Here is a 24,120-nt window from a genome sequence, read left to right on the forward strand (position 1 = left end):
GGATGGACTTTCACAGATAGGGTGTGAATACCACGTCACCCACATTGGGGCTGAGGTGAGAAAATTTATGATTATGGCACCTCTGATGGCCGGCAATGGTACCGTCTCATTTAAATTTAAAATTTGAATTTAAATATAATTTTATTCTTTTCTCCATTTCATTTATTCTCTTGGAGGGCCGGGGGACATGCCCTAAGAGCATGCATTCTACTGGTATACATGCAGATGACCAATTTCATAAATTTCTTAGCTTCCGACGTGTGGGGTGGGGGAGGGGCGATGTCCCCGAAGAAAAAAAAGTGGGCGTAGTCGGGCGTCACTCAAAATCTCTCTAAAGTGTCGTAGGGGGCGAAGCCATGAAAAATATGATAATTTAGGGGTTTCAAAGGCTTATCTAATCGGGTTTGTCGTCTGCTAATATGTAAAATAATACATAGGCCTATACATTTTTTTCTCCCCAACGAATTGTGGTTTTTCTCCCCGACCGGGGCAGCTCTCCTCGTCAGGCGCGGTTACCACCACCATCATGAAATAATTATGGTGATTTTTTAAATATTTTATATAAAATTTCAATTATAATTAGGCCTATTAAGTCGTCATGAATTTAGCAGACAATAAAAAATCAATTTATAAAATGCAATTCAGGAATATTTATTTAAAATAATGTACATTACCATGCACAACCTAGTGACTATACATCAAAATTGGCATCAACATACATATTTTCACTGTTTAAGTGTCACCATTGCACAGCCATAATAACTTATGCTAATTTAATACTTCAATAGAATAATAATGTGTTAATTGCAATTGTTGGACATATTGCAACTTATTACTAAGTTATTACTTATATCATAAATGGCACGTTGTCTATGAGGTCAGACACTTTCCAGTTAAAAGGCCTTGAAGCCAAACTTTTCTTTAATTTTCTGGCATTAAAGGTAACTGTTTTATAATGGCCTCTTCTTTACACTGGGGACTCCTCCCGCAGAGGTTTATGTTCTAGGGCTGTATGACCCGTCTTCATCGCCTGTGTAGGTTTTTGTAAAAGAAGTCCCCCGATGTATATTGAAGATCCTGTTATCATTCTTTCATTACAAATGTGTCTTCCTTTTTCAAACGCAAGTTCTTTTACATTGGTGCCACTTGGTATTTATTAGAGCCCTTTTGATTTTTATATCTTATGAAGTCAGTATGCGTCACTTTATCCCAGAAAAGATCAAGACTTAACCGATGCTAACTGGAGTACATAAACACTGATCTTCAGTTTGCGGTGATGGTGTAACCCCATACTTCGGTTTGGGTGCTAGCTTGGTGTTCATTGTTTTGTTTTTATTTTCAGGCTTTTTTCCTTGTTTTCTTGACTACAATATTGTCGAGCGCCCGCAAAACAGTGCGGCCAAGCTGATTTTTATGGCGAAAAAAAAAAATTGAAAATGATTATATAACGCTTCTCCTCCGACAACTCCATTGGTCCATAAACATATCACATTCAAAACACTTTACCACCGTCTTTAAACGCTTCATAGACCATGTAGCATCTTACTGACCTTATCACACATTTCCAGCTTAATCGCAGTGGTTTTCGATACCAGGAAGAAACCTAAAACAAACTTACAATCATTATTCAAAGGATTCTATGCTGCTGTACCCAGCCTTTGGAATGATCTTCCAAATCACATACGACACTCTACATCAATCACGCAGTTCAAATCTTCCCCGAAGAGTAATTTATTTACTATTTAAATACTTAAATAATCCTATTACCTTTGTTTTGTAAAACGCTCTGGTATCTTAGGTAAGAGCGCTATAAAAATGACTGCATTATTATTATTGTTGCTATTATTCTTATTATTATCAAAAGTGTCTGCTGACATGTCCTATCTCAAAAGTACAATCATTGAATTTAATTTCATCAGGCCCATTGTTATACACCTCATTTACCACTACCGTGTATTTTATCCAGTTCTTATTTTGTGATGAACAATCGCCCATCTAAAATGTTAATTTCTTATTGTCAGGTTTTCTGAATGTCTAATAAATTTTATTTATATACTCGACACATCACCGCTATCGCGTCTTATCCCACAGAATCCCGAGAGGTGAGAATGTTTCATAAAATTTAATCCTTCGTCTAGTGAATTGTCACTGCTTATATTTTTGGGTTCTTGGAAGCATGTTAATTTTTTGCACATCAACAGACACAACTTCTTCATCATCTTTAGTGCATGTCCTGTTGAGTTTCATGAAATGTCAGCATTTTCAACACGAGCATCATGCTTTGGGGAAATGCTGCAGCTCTGTCGGTGGTCGTGATCGGCTTCATGTTTGGACTTCCTTACGTTCTTGAAATGCAATGCTCACTCTTCCGGCACTAACCTAACAAAACTAATATTGTGTTCCTTGATGATTCTTCTATACGTTCATTGAAATCAGTGTACATTATAGCAGAAAGTTCAGAGGGCAGTTACTTCAATGGAGCCTGTTTTCTACGATAAGGGCGGATACTTGGATTTTAGATATTTATATGTTTAACATTTTATATTCATATCAACCTCTTATCTGTTAATGCACGTGTTAGTTGCCATGTTTTCCTCTGCAATTTTCAGGTATAAAAGCTTTTTCCAACGGAGTAGCTTTTAAGGCATGTATAACAACCCACTCCTAATATATCCCAGAGTTCTCAAGAAGAAGGCTTGGTTTGTCTCTAACTATTCCCCCATTTTTCATTACATCGATTTCTAAGAGTATTTCAACAGTAAGAAACTGAGTATCATATTTCTCACATTAAAATATAAATTGAACTAGTTTGTGAGAACTAAATGTCCAGCTTATTCTTATAGGTTTGTAGATCACCAAAATGGAGTGACGGTCTTGGATTCGAATTTCGATAGCAATAGACTGCTACTCCCATAATGTTTGCAATCTCTGATTCGGATTGAGGAAAAAACGTCTAAACTTAATATAAAACTTGCTAATTGGTTTTCAGCAGCAGTCTTATTCTTTTGCTTCACATTCTTAAGGCGGTGTTGTCTTTCGGTTAATGAATATGCGTGTTTTGATAGACTAACATCCAAATAATTCTCAACAAAAACATCAGTGCACTTTAGAGTCTACAACAGCCTAGTATTACAACACACAACTACTCAAAACAATATTAGAGAAACTATTCATTTGCATATTGAATATTCATGATATATTGCTTTTTACGTAACAAACTAATATACGATAGTTCGGGTCTTGTTAGTTGAGAACACAATCTATTGTCCTTGGCTTGGGGATTGCGTAAGAAACTTTTGATTTGAACTCCACTCGGGTACCACATTCGAGAATCTCCAAATTCACGAACAGTTCCGATACAATTTTGGCTTAATTGATCATTGAGTTTTTTTAATAAAGCTACTTCATGTTTCATATTTTCAACACCAAACGTTTCTATTTTCTTCCTTAAGGATGTATTAAAATAAGTATATAATTTCCAATCCCCTCCATTCCACTTCCGAATTTTATCTGCTTCTGCTGTATCGATTGTCCTTACTGATGGCTTGATCCGTTCATTTTGTTTAAATGAGGTAACATCTGCTAACGTCCAACATAATTCGTTTTTAAGAAGTATCATAGACTCCTGAAAAAACTCAGCAATAAGTACGAGATGAAAATCGTTATCAATAATTCCAATCCATTCATCGATCTTTGGATCGTCTACTTCTAATTGGCGCGCATCAAGTCCTAAGTCGAATAACATTGGGTTCCTCCCACTAAATCGATCCATCCGCCCAAATTGGTAATACACATTTGGTTGGTTTAGGAACCCAGAAAGGTCGATACCATATCGCTCTTCTAATCCATAATAATCGTAGATACTTTCATACTGTTTCGCTGGATCTCTTAGAACTGTAATATATATTGAATCACTTGGCATTATTTCTGACATACCTGAAAAATGAAAACATAAATATAAAATTAAATAAACACATGTAGCCTGAAAGCATAAAGGATTAACGATTTCGAAGTTCATATTAGGTCTTGTTGAGATATATATTGCTTTCATTGTATGTCGTGTGAGCAATGAGAATAATAAATTATAGTTTTGTTCAATTCGCTAAATAGTTTATCTTGGTCTTAAATACATTTTTCACACAGTTACAATTGTGAAGGATAATATTCATCAGCTACAATGTGAGTAATTCTGTCAGGTTTTAACGATCTGCCAGGAGAGAGAAGGAGTGAAAATATGGTTATCACTGGACTCAATACCACAGTGGCAGACAGGCTATCCCGGAGCCCGGTCACAACACTGTTCAAAACCAACAGCGGAATACATAATTATGAATAAAAACCGGGGTTCAAACAAAATGTATATATTAATAAATATTGTACTTAATTAAGGGAACTAGAAATTTAGAGAGATCAAGGGTAAATTAAACGATTAAAAAAAAGTAAAGTTTACTTAGGAAACAATCAACTTGTAACGATTGAAGCCTGATGACAAAGAAAGAATATGAATTTTGACCTCTGTCGGTCAAAACCAGATTGAGCCCTCAATCGTTTCATTTTGTGTAGTGAGGCAATAGCTTGGCCACAATAATGGTATAATGGTTTTATAGCATTACCAGGAAGTCCAGTCCCTACACAAGACAGAATTTTGCTATGGAAAATCTGTAAATGCCGTAACTAAATGGTATATATACTGTCTCTTATACACATCTAGATGTGTATAAGAGACAGGGGCTACACCGCGCTGACTTCTTTCTTTTAGCCACACTTCCTAGAGCTACAATACAATTACAGGGGCGGATCCAGAGGGTTTCTGACGGAGGGGGGGGGGGGGCACAATATGAAGGTCAAGCCGCCACGCCCACCTCCGCCCCACCATGGTTGGTGTTGATAAGTGGTAAACGATCGAGCTCTCCTTTCTCCCGTTCCTGGATTTCCACTGAGCTAATGGGTTCACTCCTTTTACCCCCTTTTTAACTCAAATTTTTCTCCCCCTTTTTAATTTTTCGGCTGGACCGACGGGGGAGGGGGGGGGGGGGGGCACTGCCCCCCGCTGGATCCACGCCTGAATTTTTAGCTTTAATGACCCATGTCGTACACTATGAATACTAAAACATACCTTGTTTGCTGTATCTAGCATGATTCGCAAGAATGTTGTACTTTCCAATAGCGGACGGGACGGCGAATGTCCTATTGAAAAGATACGGGTTTCCGAGATATGGTCCACACTCACTCTTGGGTAAAACAAACATCAAATTGTGATCGTCTCCCCAGCGGTACAATATATTCTGAATTGTCGAGCTACTGCATTTGTGTGTCTTCAGAAAACAAATATTATTCTTTGGTTTACATGCGTCTTTAGATGAATATGAAGCTTTATATTCTTCCATTTTTCCTATGTGTAGTAATAATGGCTGTTCTCTATCACTTTGTTCTGAACCTAAAATCAACTCCGTTTCACCAAAATTTACTTTATGTCTGCGTATGTAAGGTGACAGTTCTTTTTGTTGTTTTATCATCTCTGTCAATGTATTATTGTTGTAAAGCATGGACGTTTTCTCTGTTAATTTGCGTATATCAGACTTATCATTATTTGGTGGGCCTGCCTTCGTCATAAACCCTTTGGCATTTTCCGTCATGTGGTTGTTAGTGCCTTGGCGCGTATCAGGTGACAATTTGCTATGTGGTTGCTGGACCACCCTACTCAATACCCCATCGTTATTTCTTAACATGTGAGTCTCAGTTTTTCTGAGCATATCAGTCGAAATGTCTTCATTTGTATGAGCCATTTGAACTAACACACCCCCTTCGCGCATATATTCAGAACGCATTTGTTTCGATAAAGACCGATTAAGAATGGCTTGCCGATCAATTTTAAAATAGTTTTTGTTTAATTCAATAGGAAGATATGACATTGACTTAGTCGTCTTTCCACCTTCTCTAGTGATTTTAGAAATTAGCTTTAGGTACTCGTTTTTACGACCTGGAGTTTTCAAATTTAAACTTGATCTGACCATGGCATCATTTATTTGTTGCAATTGTTGGCTAATGTTTAGTAAGTTCGAAAGCTTTTCACGTAGCTTAGCAATATTAGGTTGTTTCTCATTTGGAACTAGATGGTTTCCTTTTGTGCCTTCTTGATCTGCAACGTATACAGCGCCATCATGCATTTCCACTGGCTGTCTGAAAATTAAGAAAACAATATATTAATGTAAATCAATCAGAGGAGACGTTAAGAAATAAAAAAATCAATAATTCATTAAGAATAACAAACACTCAAAATTCTGTATATTTTTAGTAATTCAACATTTAGAAAAATATAATAAAATACGACACTCAAAAATACAGATAATAATTGTCAACATGTCTTATTGGTTATAAGGAATTGGAAGCAAACACAGACACCTCACGTAGAGGACACGACTACATGGAATCTAACAATTTTGTATTTTTCTACGTTGTCCAACGTTAGCACTACACCCTGATACCATACAATCTGCTTATGTGAGTCTTAGTTTTTTATTGTGAATTGTGTTTTCTGCTATTTCATTCCATTTTTCGGTGTTTTGAGCAAATTGGGCAGGCTGCATCCGTAGACATTCTTACGCTCAACACTCTTACTGGTTGTTGACAGCGTCTACCCGCCAGAAAACAATAGCATTCCCGGCAAACCATACCTTAGCTGACAACAACATGGTCTTACATGTGCATGCGAGAAGCCGTTAATACCTTATGATGAAGAGTATGGGTTTGAACACCACAGACTTAAGCCCCCATCCTTTTTTAGTTATAATTCGAAAGTATATGTGTTTGAAATGAAAATGATTAGGCTATAATTACAAAAAAAAAAAAAAGAAAAAAAAAAGAATAAATACTGTATAGGTCTAGTCCTTATTTATTTAGGAATGTATTGCCACTGACGCATACATCTGTATTATACCAACATAAAAACTTGTACTAAATCAAATTTGTTGACTTGACATAAATGCAAATAAAGATACAAACAATGTATGATAATTTATGACATTTAATTATAATGTTACCATGTTACTGAGTTTCATCATTTCTTGTTGTACAGTACTGTGTGGAGGATACACTATCCGTGAAGGGACGATGACATAACAATAATACCGTTTACTAATAAAATGTACAGTAAACTCAATGATTTAACTTATACATAATACAACTAAATATTTATTCGGATATACTAAAGACCACCTACATTATTATTTTAATGATACTAATTACAATAGACCAGCGCCCTATTTGGGCATGGATGTAATACTTTTATTCTGGTCCATTGTGTAATGTGTGTTTGCTTTTTAAAAAAAAAAAAAACCCGCGTTTATTGCTGGTGTAAAATGGGTGCAACTTTGGATCAACCCGGATCTTTTCGATCGATAGAAATGGAAATGCAATTTATTCTGAACTTGGCAGTGTAAAAGGTGTATTAATTACAAACAAATGAACTATAGAAAATGGTATCATCAGCTGCACTATCAACCTTTGAATCCACTCCAGTTACTGATATATCGAAAAAATAACGACGTATCTAGTTTGGGCCTGAATTTGCTATCATTTAGCATCGCTATGCCTGTATGCATTGCAAATTGCATCTCAAATGTAACGACAGTATATTTTGATATTAAAGAGTAAGACCTTATACTACTGTATTGTTTAATATCATCTATTCTTATGTCACGAATATCTCTGTCCAATGTTTGTACTGTACTATTTATTGTAGCAAAGATTATAGAAATGATAGAGAGTTAAAGTTGATGTTCTGTACTTAGACAGCCGAATGTAAAGCCCGATTCCGACGATGGTGCAAAATTGTACGGACATGATTTAAGAATGGGCATTCTGGGGGCCGTTACAGTACTATTGGTTGCAAAATTTGGCTGTTTTGTCTGATGTTAATTTGTTTTTATAAAATTGTGGCATATTCTAATTCTAATTGGCTATTAAAAGAAATATTCGCCTCTCTCACTCATACCGTTTGAACTCAAATTTATCTAAAGGAGGGAAACTATTTTCATCATAACCCTGTACAAACTTACGTCATTGACGTTCAATGTTATACATAGCTTTGAATCTAACTCTGCATTTTCCTGTGAAAACCCCAGCACCTTCAAGTCAACACTTTTCTGTGCTGCTACAAATTATTGTGAAAATTTAAGAGTTGAATTTAGTTTAAAAGTACGACTCTTCACTTTGTAGGGGGAGATAATTATTAACCATACCTCCAGGTTGACCAATCAGATGCTGGCTTAATAAGTCTTTTCAAATAAAGGACACAGCCTCAAACTCAATTGGCGCACATTCCCACATTGGAAATTTTATAATATCACCCTTAAACGCTTTAACTTTAACTGGTGGAAGGTTAAAGGAATCTACAATTTTTTTTTTCAGTTTCAAAAACACACACAGCTAGGCCTAAGGTTTTATAACATTTGTGAAATACCACTTCCAGCACTAATAATGATAAAATATTGTCTTGCAAAATGTTAATTTTATTTGATGTAATAATAAGTGTATGTAACGCTGATATAAATTCTCGTAACTTGCGTTCGTGTTTGTCAAAGTCTTTTATATCAATTTGTCCTTTTTGCGTTAGTTATCGTGTATGTTTGCCTTCAGCTTCTTAAATAGATACATTGGCAGTCACATATAGATCAGCATAAGTTCTTCCACTGCATCTTTTACTTTAGATTTCATCTCAGAGTTTTCTGAGACATACCTTTCATTTACACCCTTACATGAATCCAAGCTTCTAGGATAATGTTATAATATAACCACGGGATCACCCTCTGCAGGGAGGTATACCACCCTGCCATGTAGGTATCCATTACCGTCAGTAATGCCCGGAAAATAGAAAAACACAATCTATACACATAGGCCTATATTATATTTCTCTTTATTCTTTGTTTGGTAAACAAACATGCAAGATGCTACCATGTATCAAACGTATTCCTATACCAGCATTCTGCCAAACCTTAGTTAATAATGTTTGTAACAACATGGAGAAAATAAATTATTTACACACATAACATAGGCTGCCATCCACAGGTACCGTCATTTTACTATACAATTATCTATAATTATCATAAATGCTACTTTTTTTTTAGTAAAATCACAGGCTGGTGCTCTCTGTGGGGTTTATCTGAGGTTTTTATATCGAATAAACAAAAGTGAAATAAAATTGGACACTATGATATTGTCCTCTTGGGTTGATCTGAGGTTTTTATACGGAATGATAACAATTATTGTTACTAACATTGGACACTAAAATAAATTAACACAATTTGTTTTGCAGTATTAGGACTAATTTAAATACAAGTATAAAATGCAGGACGGTTGACAACCGGCCTCTATTGGCAAAAGGGCAGGTGTTAATAGCCGGGTGTCAATGTGTTTTGAGAGACTATTATGATACTGGTATTATTATGAGTGATGTTAAACTCTATTAATATTATAGTATAGTATAATATGTGTCGGAATGAGAAGGCAACGGCAAAGACGTGCACATTAGAGAATACTTTAACTGTTTTACTGAGATCAGTATTACCGATACACGTTCACACGGAAGCGCAAAAACTATCTATTAAAACGAATAGTAAATATACATTAATTATTGCCAAACACGTTGAACAAACTCAGGAAACTTCCAGTATTTTAGATTTTAAACGTATTGTTAAGAGTAATCTATTAAATATTATTTCAAATGAAAAAAAAAATTATGTAAGACCATTCATTAGAATTTTATCATGTTGAAGATAATTATTTTTATTGTTTTGCCATGTGTTTTTTGCGAGGACCACAATTGAAACATTTTAAACATTTTTGTGTTATCCTTGGAATTATGCCTTATCGTGTTGTCGTATTGTATTGATGTATACGTGTATGGGTTCCTAATAAAATCAATCAATCAGGAGCTGAAATAAATCATATATTCACTATGTACTATGAAAATAATAGTGATGTAGGTATATAGGCCTAACTGGTGAGATATGGTGCTTTGTGCACCAGGCATGTGTATCATGTTGGTTCTATGTGTGGGCCTTGCATTCATTTAAAAAAAAACGTTTGCCAGATACAATAATACATAAATTACAGGTAAAAAATTAAGGTAAAACATTAGGCCTATACAAAAATAATACTGTATAACATTTAAATAGACACATTAAAACGTTAATACTTTATATAAACATTTAACATTATATTAAAACATCAAGTTATATAAATTTCACAAAATAAATAAAAAGAAAAAAATCAGGAAAATATCATGTTTAGTTTTTTTATGCGAAAATCATAAATAGGACATTTTATTAATCTTACAAAGTGTTAATGAGGCTTGGGAAGTAGGCCTGGAACTGGTTTTTTTTTCAGTTGTGAGTAAGGAAAAAAAGATCCTGTAATGACAGGTTTGAATCAAGACCCTGAGATTGGAAAGCAAACATTTTAACCACTAAGCCACATTTCCATTCTGAAGCAAAGGTATATTAAATTGCATATTGTGTTTAAGTTTTGTATAACAGTTCGGTCAAATATGGGATTGTGTTTTTTTACACCGATCTGTACGGAACAAAGGGATATAATATTTAGAAGAGTTACGAAAAACTTAACAATATTATTAATTTTAAACCATTTATTGTAGCTGTCAGACTTTAAAACATTTTAAATTGGATAATGATCTGTGGTAAGTAGGTAAGGTCTGTCGTTGGTACCAGAAAAGGTTCCTATGATAGTGATTAAACTATTTTAAGTTGCTGCTTTTGCTTGTATGTCTAACTACTGTGCCACAGACTTGCTGGTGTTGGGAAGAAAACTTCTTAATTGGTTAAGCAAAGTATTGTACTGCATTTAAAATAAATGAATAAAATCCCAAGAACAAAAAACAGCAAAAAGAAAAAAAAATACATACATAGTCAAACGTTTATTATGTGATCGGCTTATGTGGATCGATTTATTAAGGTTTATGAACTACAATTAGACGAGAACAGTGTCGGGTGAATTAAAATACCAATTAATTACACGATTGTCTGTCGAATTTTGAATTTTATCAGTACAGTATAAATAAATGCAAGTAGTTCATAAGGTTTATTTTTCCTCTCCAATAAAGTTCCCAGTGTCATCTATCAACAATTAAGCCTTTTACCGGCAGTTGCCGCCAGTATTATCTTCAAACTTATAGTAACTTGCTCACAGTGCTGTAGTGCTAATATTTGCCCGGATAAGCAACTCCCTGGTATACGTAAGCTGGGTCAGGGCAACCTAGAACCTCTCAAAGGGGTCCAGAGGCGTAGTCCACATAAACTCTGACCATTTAGATGTTTAAAAGGTATATATGTATACGTGAGAGCCCCATATATTCACTGGGTAGTGGAAAACTTCATAAGTGAAACACGTTTGTTTTAATAAAATTAACGTATCATTATACATATGATAGTGTACATCACACAGGCGTTATCTTTGGTTATATGAATTATCCGTGTTTCAATACAATATGTTATTTGTGGCTAAATAGCATTGATTTCCACAGAAACGTACGTTATGTCCCTATATTTAAAATGGGCGACGTAAGTTATCCCTGATTTTAGTACTTATGTATCTAAAGTAACATAGTTATAGTGTTCCTGTAGGGGTACATGGAGTGGAGGCAGATGTCCGGTATATAGATTTTCTATTGCTAACTTCAATATTTGTTTCTTTCCCCACATAAATATAGTAGTCTCATGGGATCTGGTTCAAACGTTATCGCTACATTTCTACAGTTTAAAACAAAGTGAATCATACTCTGTTTATTTCTATGAAACGTTTGCAGCAAAATAAGTCGCCAATCGCGTTTTTATTATCCTGCAAGAAATGGTTCATTGCTAGATAATTACGGAGCTGTTTTTGGCAACGAGAATGTAGTTGTAAATACATCAACGGTACTGCCGTCTGTGTCTCTAGTGTAACGAGTAGTAAATTATCATGCACATTATTAGCTAGCTGTGAAGCTGTAGCAAATGAGGCGTGCTGCAAGTTTTCGAACGGTTATGGATGGACGCATAAATACGCATTGAGTATAAGAATAATCTCTAAATAATAATGATAATAAAAATAATACAGGAAAGCTGTAAAAAAATAAGGTTAATATCGCCCCTCGCTTCACTCTCAGATCCCGGGTTAATCTTAAGAGGAGCTGCCATTGTCAAATGTTAAATATTGTGCTATTGTCTTGGAGCATGACGGTGCACGATTGTGTTGTATTATCAGGAACCAAGTCAGTTCTGTTGGACTAACTTGGCATTAGTACCTATATAACATATATACAGTACCTACCAAAACTAATTCGCATAGGCCTATGCCAAAATTTGCTACAGTAGTTTAGTGTACATTCATCGTTATTTACATTTATGTATAGGCCTATTATGTATATATATATATATATATATATATATATATATATATACTTAATAAAATACATGTCAAAGCTGGTCAAAGAATATATAAATACTTTTCTATCAATATATATCCTAATATGTTTCATTCATTATAGGCTGTCCGTGCCAATCAATGTCATTTGGTCCATATAAGTTAGATTTTATTAGGAAAATAATATGTGAAAATTTAAAATTGCGTCCACATTATTTAGTTTTTACGTGTAAACTGCAGGTCTGCAGGTTCCACATTTATAGTTAGATTTACGCATAGAATGGGTCCCAATTTTTAAAATGGTCCACATTTATTAAGTTTATAAGCATAAAATGGGTCCACATTTTAAAAGATGGGTCTACATTAGTTAAATTTTAAGCATAACATATTTTAAAATGGGTCAACCTATAAAAACTATGGTTCACATTACTTAGATTTTAGGTGTAAATTGTCCCGGTTTTTAAAATGCTCTACATTATTCAGTTTATACACATGAAGTGGGTCCACCTTTAAAAGATGGCTTCATTAGTTACAATTTACGTGTATGCTCCCTTTTTTAAAAAATGGTCGACATTATTGAGGATGCTCAATGAAGGAGTTCACATTTTAAAAGATGGATCCACAATAGTTAGGTTTTATGTGTAAAATAGTTCCAAAATTTTAAAACGGTCCACATCATTGAGTTTATACGCATTAAATGGGTCCACTTTTTAAAAGGTGGGTCCATGTTAGTTACCGTACGTTTTGGGTGTTAAAAAAGGTCCCGATTTTTAAAATGGTCAGGTAATGGTTATTCAGTTTATACGCATCGAATGGGTCCACATTTTATAAGATGGGTCTACATAATTTTATTAGATTTTATACGTAAAATGGGTCCCAATTGAGTTTATACGCGTTAAATGGGTCCACTTTCAAAATGTGGGTCCACATTAGCTAGATTTCATGAGTAGAATTGGTCCCAATTTTTGAAATGGTCAACATTTTTCAGTTTATGCATGAAATGGGTACACATTTTAAAAGATGGGTCCACATTAGTTATATTTTATGTGTAAAATGGGCAAAAACTTTAAAAATTGGTCCTGGTATTTGCACTCACTCTCGATATTTGATTTAATAAATTGAGGCCCTTTCAGTTCTTTCAGGTATTCCACATCGATTTTTTTCAGATAAATAATTTATTTCATTTTGATTCTGTTAACTGTGAAGATCAACTTATTTTTTTATATTTGTATTTATTTCATTTCTGAGCCAACTCATAATAAGTTTTTCTAAATCATCATTATATGAAAATATTCATTTATGGAAAAGACCGATATTCTCTTCAGGGTTTCAATGCAGAAAAAATACATCTGAAATTTCAACATAATAGACAGTAATGATTGCATTTATGGCCAATTACTGCAATGTTGGATTGAGGCTGTGCTGAATACAGGCACGACTAATATTCTCGGGAATAGGCCCATAGTAGGTAGCTTCACCGCACATTTCAAAATGTTGAATCTGTATACTTATTATTCAATGGGCATGGAAGGTGAAACACGCATGGATTCTGATAATGAATGTGCTAAAGAAACAATATGTAAAGCCTAACAAACTTCTTTTTCTCCCAATGATATTCGTTTTGAGCTTTTTGTTGTTTCTGTCTATTTAAAAAAAAAAACAAACGCCTATACCACGCTATTTAACGCTGAAAAGACTTCATAGTACTCAAGATAACACATTTTCTGGCATCTATGGATGGAAGCAAACTTATTTAGATTAGGTCTTTGTAATTCCTTCCCTATCACCATTTTCCAGCAGTTTATTACCATCAGCCTAATAACTATAACAAATTATTATATTTTTGTTATTTTCATGCATTTCCTTCTACAAAGCTATCCTATTCTATAAGTTTTGCTATAATCAAAATAATATTTTCTCTATTACAAAATCCCAATATCAAAAACAACCACAAAGAAAATCGTAATCACAATCACCCAAATCATAATAATCATATATGGCAGTACTTTACTTAATTTAAAATAACAATTTCACCAAGTACAATGAAGCATACTGATTTATAAGCATACTACTCTATTTATAAAACTCTGGGAACACAATCTTAACATTTTCTAATTACATGCATTCCCTGATGAAATCATTAATTCCACGCTTGAATAACCATGATTGCTTAGAAAGAGAGATTTGTTTATATTGACTGAGGTAGATAGCCTCATAGACAGATCAAGCGGAGACCATTAACCAGTAATACATAGTAATAAAATACATTTTGTAACGTAATTACTTACATTTTCCTGATAGACTTGACACAGAACACTGGTACAATTAATCGAATTTATGACAGTTTTCCCTACGTAATATGGATGTCAGTGGCGGATCTAGGAATTCGAAGTGAGGGTCCGAGAGGAAGGGACTTTTTACCGACGGAGGGTCTAGACAGTTTCACCCCCACCTTCATTGGCGCTGAGGTAAGAGAACCTATGATTTTGACACCTCTAGTTGGCCGAAAATGGACGACTCCCCCTCCCCCAACACCACCACCGCTGCATGTGATATGAAGGTCTATGTACGGAAGCCAAGTAGGCCTATTCTATGTTCGCTGGAGTGTGAAAATCAACCAATCACGTAAACGAAATACAGCAGCACCCCCTTTGGGACATCCCAATTGTGGGGACACTTTCCCCGTAAAACGAGTAAAATTAAATATATAAATATAAATATATTTTAAAACTATCACCACCCCCTATTCAATGGACACCCCTGTGATGGCGACACGAGAGATTTCTGAGTGTGACCAAATTGTCAATTTAATACATTTTCGACCTCTAGAGACACTTATCAGGGGCGAATCCAGAGATGTCCAAAAGAGGGATGGGGGTTGGGAGGATGCGAAAGGGACAAAAATTGATCTTAAAATTAAATGTATTGTTTTTTTTCATTCAACAATAGGCGTTTTGGGCAGATAATGTTTTACACAGCTTCAAACGAGGTGGATGTGAAGGCTTTCATGTTTTTTCACACAAAAATCATGTTAAATAATAATAGATTAGATTGATTTTAAGAATTTATATAGGCCCTGATAAAACAAAGTTTGTCACTTAAGCCTTAAAACAATCAAAAATGAATAAATGTATAATCATTGAACTCATTAATTGGAGGAGAGGAGATTTAAAAATGTGAAAGTATACTATGTAAAACCATAAGACAAAATTAAGAAAGAAGAAACCTGGGTATAAGATCTTGCAGAAAGTGTCCACAGGTTTATATTTCCTAAACTTCTTGATTTTACAAAAAAAGACTAAAAGAGCACTAAAGAAAAAACGTAAAAGAAAATAACTGTTAAAGAAAATTACTGATTTCGTATTGATATACATTATTGTACGCCATTGATTCATGTGTTCAAAGACTGTGAATGCTAATCACAAACTCTTACCATGAAAGTGGTATCTAGAGACATATTCACGGCTTTATGATTTCACGTTGCCCGATTTACGCCTTAAGAATCAATACATTATTCTAAGTCAATTGGAAATTAAACTTATCAAAACACAAGCATTGTTACAATTATGTGTTCGTACTTTAATCATCTCAATTTGGAGTAGATTGGTACTTCAGATACTTGGTTCGAATCTTAAGGATCTGGGTTCAAACATGTAACAATGTTTTTGTCTCACAAATACAAACTCAACTTCTTAAGCCTCATTATGGAGGCATAGTGTATCGTAACTGGACCTGTTGGAGAACAGTTAGCTACAGGTTACCTAGTAAATGAAAAAAAGTATATACAACTGTGATGGTCTCTGATGTTATGAAGTGACAGTTAATTATTACTTAATTCCGGTGGACTCGGGGAAAGTACTCGCGTGCAGAAAAGTAAAATATAATTATAATTTATGAGAGAGTAGGGAAAATATTAGTGTGATTTAGAGATATCTCACAAGCTATTAGGCTCAACGCCGATTTCCATAGAGCTCTATAATGGCACGTGGCTATGGCAGAATAAAATGCAACTGTATTACGTTCAATGTTTAGTGTGATTCATTATGCATCACGGCATTTTTTAAGACAAAATATTTTGCAATTTTAATGTTTATAATTGGTTTTTTTTCAGGTTTTTAAAAATTATATTTTAAATCGTTTTTACTAATTATATATATATTTGCTATTGTAATGCTTGTAAGTAATTTCATAATTATTGTAATTTATAATATTTATGCTGTATCGTAGTTATACATAAGCTTCGTGTGTTGTGACTCTTGTAAACAAACTTTCACTTTCAGCCGTTTGCCGCTGTTTGTTTTAGGCTATTGTTGGAAAAGTAACCATAAAGAGCGCGATAGAGACTTTCACACAGCCTTAATCAAGATATATAATAATATTCATAAGCTTACACTGAAAAAGTGCAAAGAACGTATCAGACTCGACTCATTAGGAGTTGCGAACACATAGCAAAGTGCATTGTATACCAGAGTAAACGTACAGTATTCTCTTACTCTAGATCTATACAATTGGTAGACTTGACTATAACAACGTTTCATTGCTGATATTTAATTTCTGAAGATCAAAATTTTGGGATGCTTCAACTAGAAATATCTTTTCCATACTCTATTACGTTGCTAACCGGGGCCGTAGTGTAGGCCTGTCGGCCCTCAAGTTTGTTTACTCTTATGAAGGGACAGTAACATTTCCTTTGATGATACATACATTAAAAAGTAAAGTATATCACTACACTTCTAGACACCACAAATGATATAAAGCATAGAATTATTTTAGCAAATTAGCATTTAATAATTTTATTAACATGTGGATAGAGAAAAATATTTCTATGGATCTAAAGCTTAAAGTGTCTATGTTGTTATATAATTGTAATAGTTGGTCGGCTCCTAAAGCTATCATGAGAAAAATCGATACTTGTCATAGGTCCTAATTAGGAACAATTATAAATATAAAATATTCCAGACGGATTAGTAATAACAAACTGTACGAAGTAACAAGTGTTAGACCTTTATCTGAAAGAATTGAAAAGTCGAGGTGGTTTATGCTTGGCCATATATTAAGAATGAGCGCGGATACTCCTGCATATTCTGCTTTAGTATTTGATGTTGTACATTCTAATCAATTAAAGGGTCGCAAAGGAAAGCACCAAAAATAATCTGTTATGTATGGAGATTTACCGTCTCGAAATTTACAGATGTGTAACTCTAACGATTTAGATTATTTGCGTGAGATTGCTAGCAACAGAAATTTGTGGAAAATGTTTTTTTGATTTTCCGTTAATGTTTTAAAGAAATCTATTATTATTTGTATACGCTTAAGACTTGATCAGAGTTTGTAAACTCAATGATTATTGAGATTTTACGAATTTTTGGAATAAAGTGATATATAGGGCCTATATATATATATATATACTGTCTCTTATACACATCTATTATTACTTAATTCCGGTGGAAAGCCCACAACCAAAATGCTTTTGCTCTTTGCTTTTGAGGTACTAGCAAAATTACCCACACTTCCCGAGAAATTACCCACACTTGCCGAGCTGGTAGGAAATTATTTATACTCTTCGAGCTGAGACAATGAATGATACACATAGGTGGGTATATAGTTTCTGAACAAACTGCTGTTGAGGTCCTCACGGATGGTTGATTATTTTCTTTGAATTATTTTAATAATAATAATAATAACAATAATAATAACAATAAAACTAACAATAACATAATAAAATGAGGCATGTCGTGGCAAAATGGTTATGTTTTCGCACAATATTGAGTAAATGAGCTATAAATATATGATCTCAATAAATGTCCTAAAAATCCATTTTTTGCACTATAGATCAACAGTTTAATGTTTAATTGATAGTCAACAATTTTTTTAATTTAACGTTATTTTGGTAATTAATAATAATAATAATAATAATAATAATAATAGTGTAGTTTTATATAGCGCATAAATCCATCTAATGTAAGATGCTCAGGGCGCTTGAAATGTGGACTAGGTTTAATTCCATTAAACAATATATGAAAACTTTAGAATGCATTTACTCAAAATAATGTTTAGGCCTATGTTGAATCCAGAGTGCTGTATTTTCACTTCCCAATAATTAAGGCTTGAAATGTCCCAATTTCAATGAATGACCCCTCATTTTAGATTACATCCTTAGGTATCTGAAAATACCAATAACTTAAATTACAATCTTTGCTACAACTTAGACATTTTGCCACAACATGCCTCAAATTAACAATAACAATAACAATAATAAAAATAATATTAATAATAATAATTCTTTATTGGTCCTCATTCAATTAGAAATCGGAAATATGAGCTGGGCTAGGAACCCACGGCAGCAGCAGTGCAGCGCCACCTGACTCTACTTTAACATTACATTGCCGTCCTTAACCCGTCTACTTTCAACATTAGGGTTATTCGAGAAGCCAAGCGATTAGACTCCAATTAAAACCAGACACTGGCCAGGTTTGAACCGGGTCTTAAGCAAGCAGGGACAATACCTCTCAGCCAACCACACAACTCATTCAGTTTGTCAGAGGTTACTCATTGATTATTATAATACCTCTGCAGTAAGAAAACAAGTGACAAAGGCATCCTATTTCTCATCTGGGAAACCGTCTATTTTCTCATCTAGCTGCTTGGATGTTCTGATTGTACCAACTTGGTTTGCATTTTAATAGTTCTATTCTGAACTGGCGCAGCATTATTAAAGTGAGTAATGGCAGACACAAAAACTGATAGAACATCATCAGCGGGTACCTCAGTAAAAAAGTACGTAATTCATTCTTGACAGATGGATGACGCAAATACTGTACAATAAAATTAAATGATCTTGAAATTCATTGTATTACCATATGCAACATGAACAATATTAAGTTCTTTAATAGGGCATCAAGTCCGTTAAGTAACTCTCCTCTTGACAAAACTCGCCCCTAACAAAACTCATCTCCTAACAAACTCGCATGAGTGATGTCGATTAGAAACACGAATGATGATGAAAGTATAGCCTGGAGGTGTGCACAACTCTTGACTGGATTATCCTCAGTCAACTAAGTTTGCCAGAAGACAGTCGAAACGTATGTTTTATCACTAGCGAAATAAATGAATTACTTTACTAGCATTATTAAAAATATTTTCTGTCATTCAATATATCCATTAGTGACCTTGAATCAATATTAAATTTAGCGGCCATTTTGGCGGCATCTTGGATTTCTGCAAATGCTAGTGGCTGAATTTGACTTTTAGAGGTGCCATTGTATGCCCTAACTCTTCAAATAAGTATAGACTCAAAAATCTTGTTCTATGTGGAATATTGTGGAAGTTATGGCAAAATATCAAACTTTGGAGGCTTCCCGGTCATTTTTTTAGCTTGGTATACAGCAGATTTGAGTTCATCCCCTCTCAAAACCACTAAAAAGCTTGTATGCTATAAATTAACACAATTTGCCACTAGCACCTAAAAATAAACACTTTTTTTCAAATTTTGCCTAGTCTTAGTAATAAATATAACAAAGGTTTATGCTGAAGCAAAAAAAAAAGTCATGATTCATTTTGCCAGTCAATTCTAACGTCTCTGAAGGTCTTTTGGCTCATGTAACCAGCGTACTAATCATGGAAAAAGATCCATACCATCTCTCCTGTTTAATGGTTCAAAATTATCAGAATTACACTAGGGGCTGACTCGAAAAACTGTTGTTCTGTGTGGACTATAATTATGTACTTTATGGTTAATATTAAAATTTGGCAGTCAATTTGGCGGCCATTTTGGATTTCGGTATCTGCTATAGGCTGATATTAACTTTTGGTGGTGCCACTGTACGCCCTGACTGCTCAAATCATGGAAAAAATGTTGTTCTGTGGAATATAAATGGGAGTTATGGTCAATATTAAATTAGTGGCCATTTTGGCAGCCATCTTGGATTTCTGCAAATGCTAGTGGCTGAATTTTACTTTTAGAGCGTACTAATCATGGAAAAGAATCCATACCATCTCCCCTGTTTAATGGTTCAGAATTATGCTTGTGCTTAGAAAGAAACAAAAAATCTGATCCAAAGTGTTACCGTCCTATCCGCCTCCTGCCAACCATAACCATAAGCAAGGGCTTGTGGTTTAGCTTAATATCTCGTTTCACTTATTCTGATTTTGATCGGCACTCACAAGTTGCGTAAGATGGTCAAACTTCCACGATTCATTTGAGCAAAGTAGGTGATCCAATATTTGGTTGAACCGGAACCGTTCCATCATCTTTAATATTATAACTTATCCATTAATATTATATAGTACTCTTATTTTGTCATAAGCGGGGGCAAAATTGCACACAACTATGCACACATTCTGAATTGTAAACTGTGAACTTCTCGAAGTGTACCATTCAAACCCGGAAAGAAAATGTTAATTTCTATCTACTGAAATGGCCTCTGGATAAGCTTTCATGAATCAGATTGTTTATAGCCGATTTAAGTGTGAGAGTCAAAAATTTATTGGAGAGCTATAAGTTAAGTGAGTAGCCCTACTTATTGACAGATGCTATACCTCTCTGCAGTCATTTTACATGTTTCTCAGGTGCTCCTGGAAGAGATAATAATTGAATGAAGATCAATCATAGAGCATTATCCATATACAGTACAGCGTATGGTTGGTATGCATCCGCGCAAATTATGTCTTATTTGTCGATTGCTGATTTCCCTTTGTTATTCTTTTATGTGTGTCCAACATTTTAAATATATTTTAAATGCGTTATTGCACTTAATAATGAAAAATATATGTATGTATATATACGTATGAATATTTTTTTGTTTTGTTCTGAAGAAGCACCATACTATGTTGTTAGAGGATATAAAATGTATTACTTAGGTGACAAAAACAAAAAACAAAAAAACACAATGAGCCGAAAGATGAATATTCTCAAATGATAACAATTAAATAGCTTGGAAATAACGATCTGTAGAGATTCATTAAATTTACTAAAATATTAAAAAACGACAATGCAATTGTTATATACATATGGGAAACATTTTAATGGTTCATGTGCGGTATATACTGTCCCTTGATAAAATTAAATATACTAGACAATCTCATTAATAAAACTAACCTAATTATCAGGTATACTAGCTAGCCTGGCTAATGTGTCTAACTCTTGCGGTGATTGTATATTTAGAAAATAGTTTTACAATCGAATGTTAAAGCGTGCCAATTGCTGATTGCAGTAATATGTATATATACTGTCTCTTATACACATCTAGATGTGTATAAGAGACAGCCGTAAATCTGCGTTTGGGCCAGACTTTGCAATGCTGTGGAGTTTGTCACTGCAGAGCTGTAGAACCCATTTTTACTCCAGAATATGAATGTTCATCACATTACATTTTGGTAATTTGTCACCGTGTATTTTAACCTCATATTAATAGGCTATTATATGTGGCTAAATTATATGGCCATGAATTACATATTACTGTATAAGTTGTGATATCAATTCATCCTCATTTTTCCCGAGAGAGATAATGTAAACAGAAGCAACATTCGCTGCAGCAAAATAGGAAGTGACATTGCATTGTGGTCCAAAATCTATAGTCTGCACACACAATACTTTTTATCGTATAATTTTTGTCAATCGCACAATTTTCTAATTGCTGTGGAAAACACGCGGCCTTTTACTACATTGCGTTGCACATGCAATTGTCAGTGCAATGTTTACTAAAATGTTTCTTTGTTACGTGAATCTATGTGTTTTCTTGAACTTATTATATATTTTGTTAACGGAAAGTGCAAGACAGTAATATAGTCGGAAACAATTTCCCCTAACATACATTTCTATGGCTAACAGCACACTCTGCCTGTGGGTATAAAAAGTACTAGCTGATCCTACCTCATCTGCATCATGTTGTTATATTCCGTTGGTCTATTTATCCTTACATCATTCGACGTGTACAACATGTAGAAAGGCATACATACCAATAAAACCACAATGCAGAGTAACGAAAACACGCGATGCCTCTTCATGTTGTCTGCAATATAAAAATGAATAATAAATGAGATGCAATAAAAGTGAAGTTCACAAACACGAATTTTAAATATCTATGCGATATATCGCATGGGCATTCACTTCACTGTGGAGTTATACTTGTATGATGAGAACACTGCGACTCATTTCGTACTAAAACTGAAATTATCGGTAGGGGTGTATCTAGAGCTTAAAGAAGCAATGAATCATTGTATTTTTATTCACATAAAAATAATATCAGTATTAATTTAGCTTAATTAAAATTATAATAAAAATATTCTACAAAGGGTGGTTATATTGTAAGGTTTCCAATCCTAGAGTACAGTATCGGTATTTAGAGACAAATTTCAAGATTTTTTGCACGACTAACGTTAAAAAATGATGTCCATTTATCGCTCAGACTCCGCTCTAAAATTTAATAATTTGTTATTAGTTTGATTTATGTGTTATCTCTATGTCTATGTGAGCCTGTGCGATTGTGAATAGGTCTATACATACTCATTTAAAATTACGTGTTATGTAAGAGTAACGTATTATTATAAATATTATCATTATTCTCTTGATCATCATCGTCATTATCATATCCATCACTATAACTATTGTAATTATAATTATCATTATTATCATTTTCATATTTATTATTAGGCCTATTATCATTACTCTGCTATTATTTCTATAATTACAGTAGAACCCCTATTAAAGGGGCACCTTCGGGACCAAAAAAAGTGTCCCCTTAATAGGGGTGTCCCCTGAATAGGGGTACCCCTATTCAGGGAACACTAACCAAAACATGAAATTGTCCCCTTAATGGGGGTTTTTAGTATGTTTTCATACAACAATGACATACAATTCTTCATAATTTTATTTTTGTTTACATAATTAGTTACAGTAGAATTATAACTAATTTATAGAAATAATTTTTAAGGCAAATACAATTCATCTATAATATGAAATCAGCAGAAATGTAATTTAAACAACAGTAGTTTTATATGTTCCCAGGCAATATTGTTTCCAGATGAATAAATAAGAATCTTATAAAAGTGCACGAAAAACGAAGAAAAGGAAATCCCAATGGTTAAGGGTTAAAATTGACAAGATTGGTTTATAGGAAATAACACATGTAGCAGCGATATTCACTCTGGTTTATTGCTCAAATTTCAAATTTCATAATTCAATTTTCAATTTCAATTAATTTTAATTTCAATTTTATTCAGAAAACCTCCGGAACAAAGAAGTAAAGTAGTAAGCCTGCAATAACTTTGAAACAATAGAACATATTTCATTAAAAAGGATGTCATTCATACATACCGGTATACCAGAATAATTAAAATAAAAACAAAGAAGAAATTGGACACATTCTCAAAATACAAAATTCAGAGGAGAGAGAAGAGGAGAGAACAGAACACCACTTAAACAGGCAAAACAATAAACCATGAAAATACTTAAACACACCAAACTACTACCAAAAAATATATAAAGTTTAGTGAATTTTTCTTATTTTGAGACTGTTGTATTTTGTTGTGATACAATAGAAAAAAGTGTCCCCTTAATAGGGGTTATTTATTGACCATTTGGCACACTCAGAAGGTGTCCCCGTCCCCTTAATAGTGGTTGGCCGCCCGGCGCCCCTTGATTCACGGAAAATGTCCCCTTAATAGAGGCGTCCTCTGAATAGGGGTGTCCCAAAGGAGGGGTTC

General features: G+C 34.0%; 1 protein-coding gene and 1 long non-coding RNA gene across 4 annotated transcripts in view; one reads left to right on the forward strand and one right to left on the reverse strand.

Annotated features, from left to right (window-relative positions):
* Positions 1-437: 437 nt before the first annotated feature.
* Positions 438-24,120, reverse strand: part of LOC117105106 (galactosylceramide sulfotransferase-like) — a 29,721-nt gene continuing 6,038 nt past the window's right edge. Inside the window, exons 2-4 of one of the 2 annotated variants that reach the window (XM_033246152.1) lie at positions 22,289-22,427; positions 5,117-6,180; positions 438-3,936 (exon numbers count right to left, since the gene is read on the reverse strand). In XM_033246152.1, coding sequence (XP_033102043.1) covers positions 3,167-3,936; positions 5,117-6,180; positions 22,289-22,422 — 1,968 coding nt within the window. In that variant the 5' untranslated portion in view covers positions 22,423-22,427 and the 3' untranslated portion in view covers positions 438-3,166. Of the gene's footprint in view, positions 3,937-5,116; positions 6,181-14,705; positions 15,144-22,288; positions 22,428-24,120 lie in introns of those variants that run through there. The other variant, XM_033246153.1, reaches the window with a different exon arrangement.
* LOC117105107 overlaps positions 6,389-24,120 on the forward strand; it is a 38,215-nt gene continuing 20,483 nt past the window's right edge. For both annotated transcript variants that reach the window (XR_004444857.1, XR_004444856.1), the window contains exon 1: positions 6,389-6,501. This is a non-coding gene — a long non-coding RNA (uncharacterized LOC117105107). The remainder of the gene's footprint in view (positions 6,502-24,120) is intronic.

Source organism: Anneissia japonica, unplaced genomic scaffold, assembly GCF_011630105.1.
Source record: "Anneissia japonica isolate Jap-2015-1 unplaced genomic scaffold, ASM1163010v1 scaffold287834_len5846547_cov211, whole genome shotgun sequence".
Lineage (NCBI taxonomy): Eukaryota > Metazoa > Echinodermata > Crinoidea > Comatulida > Comatulidae > Anneissia > Anneissia japonica.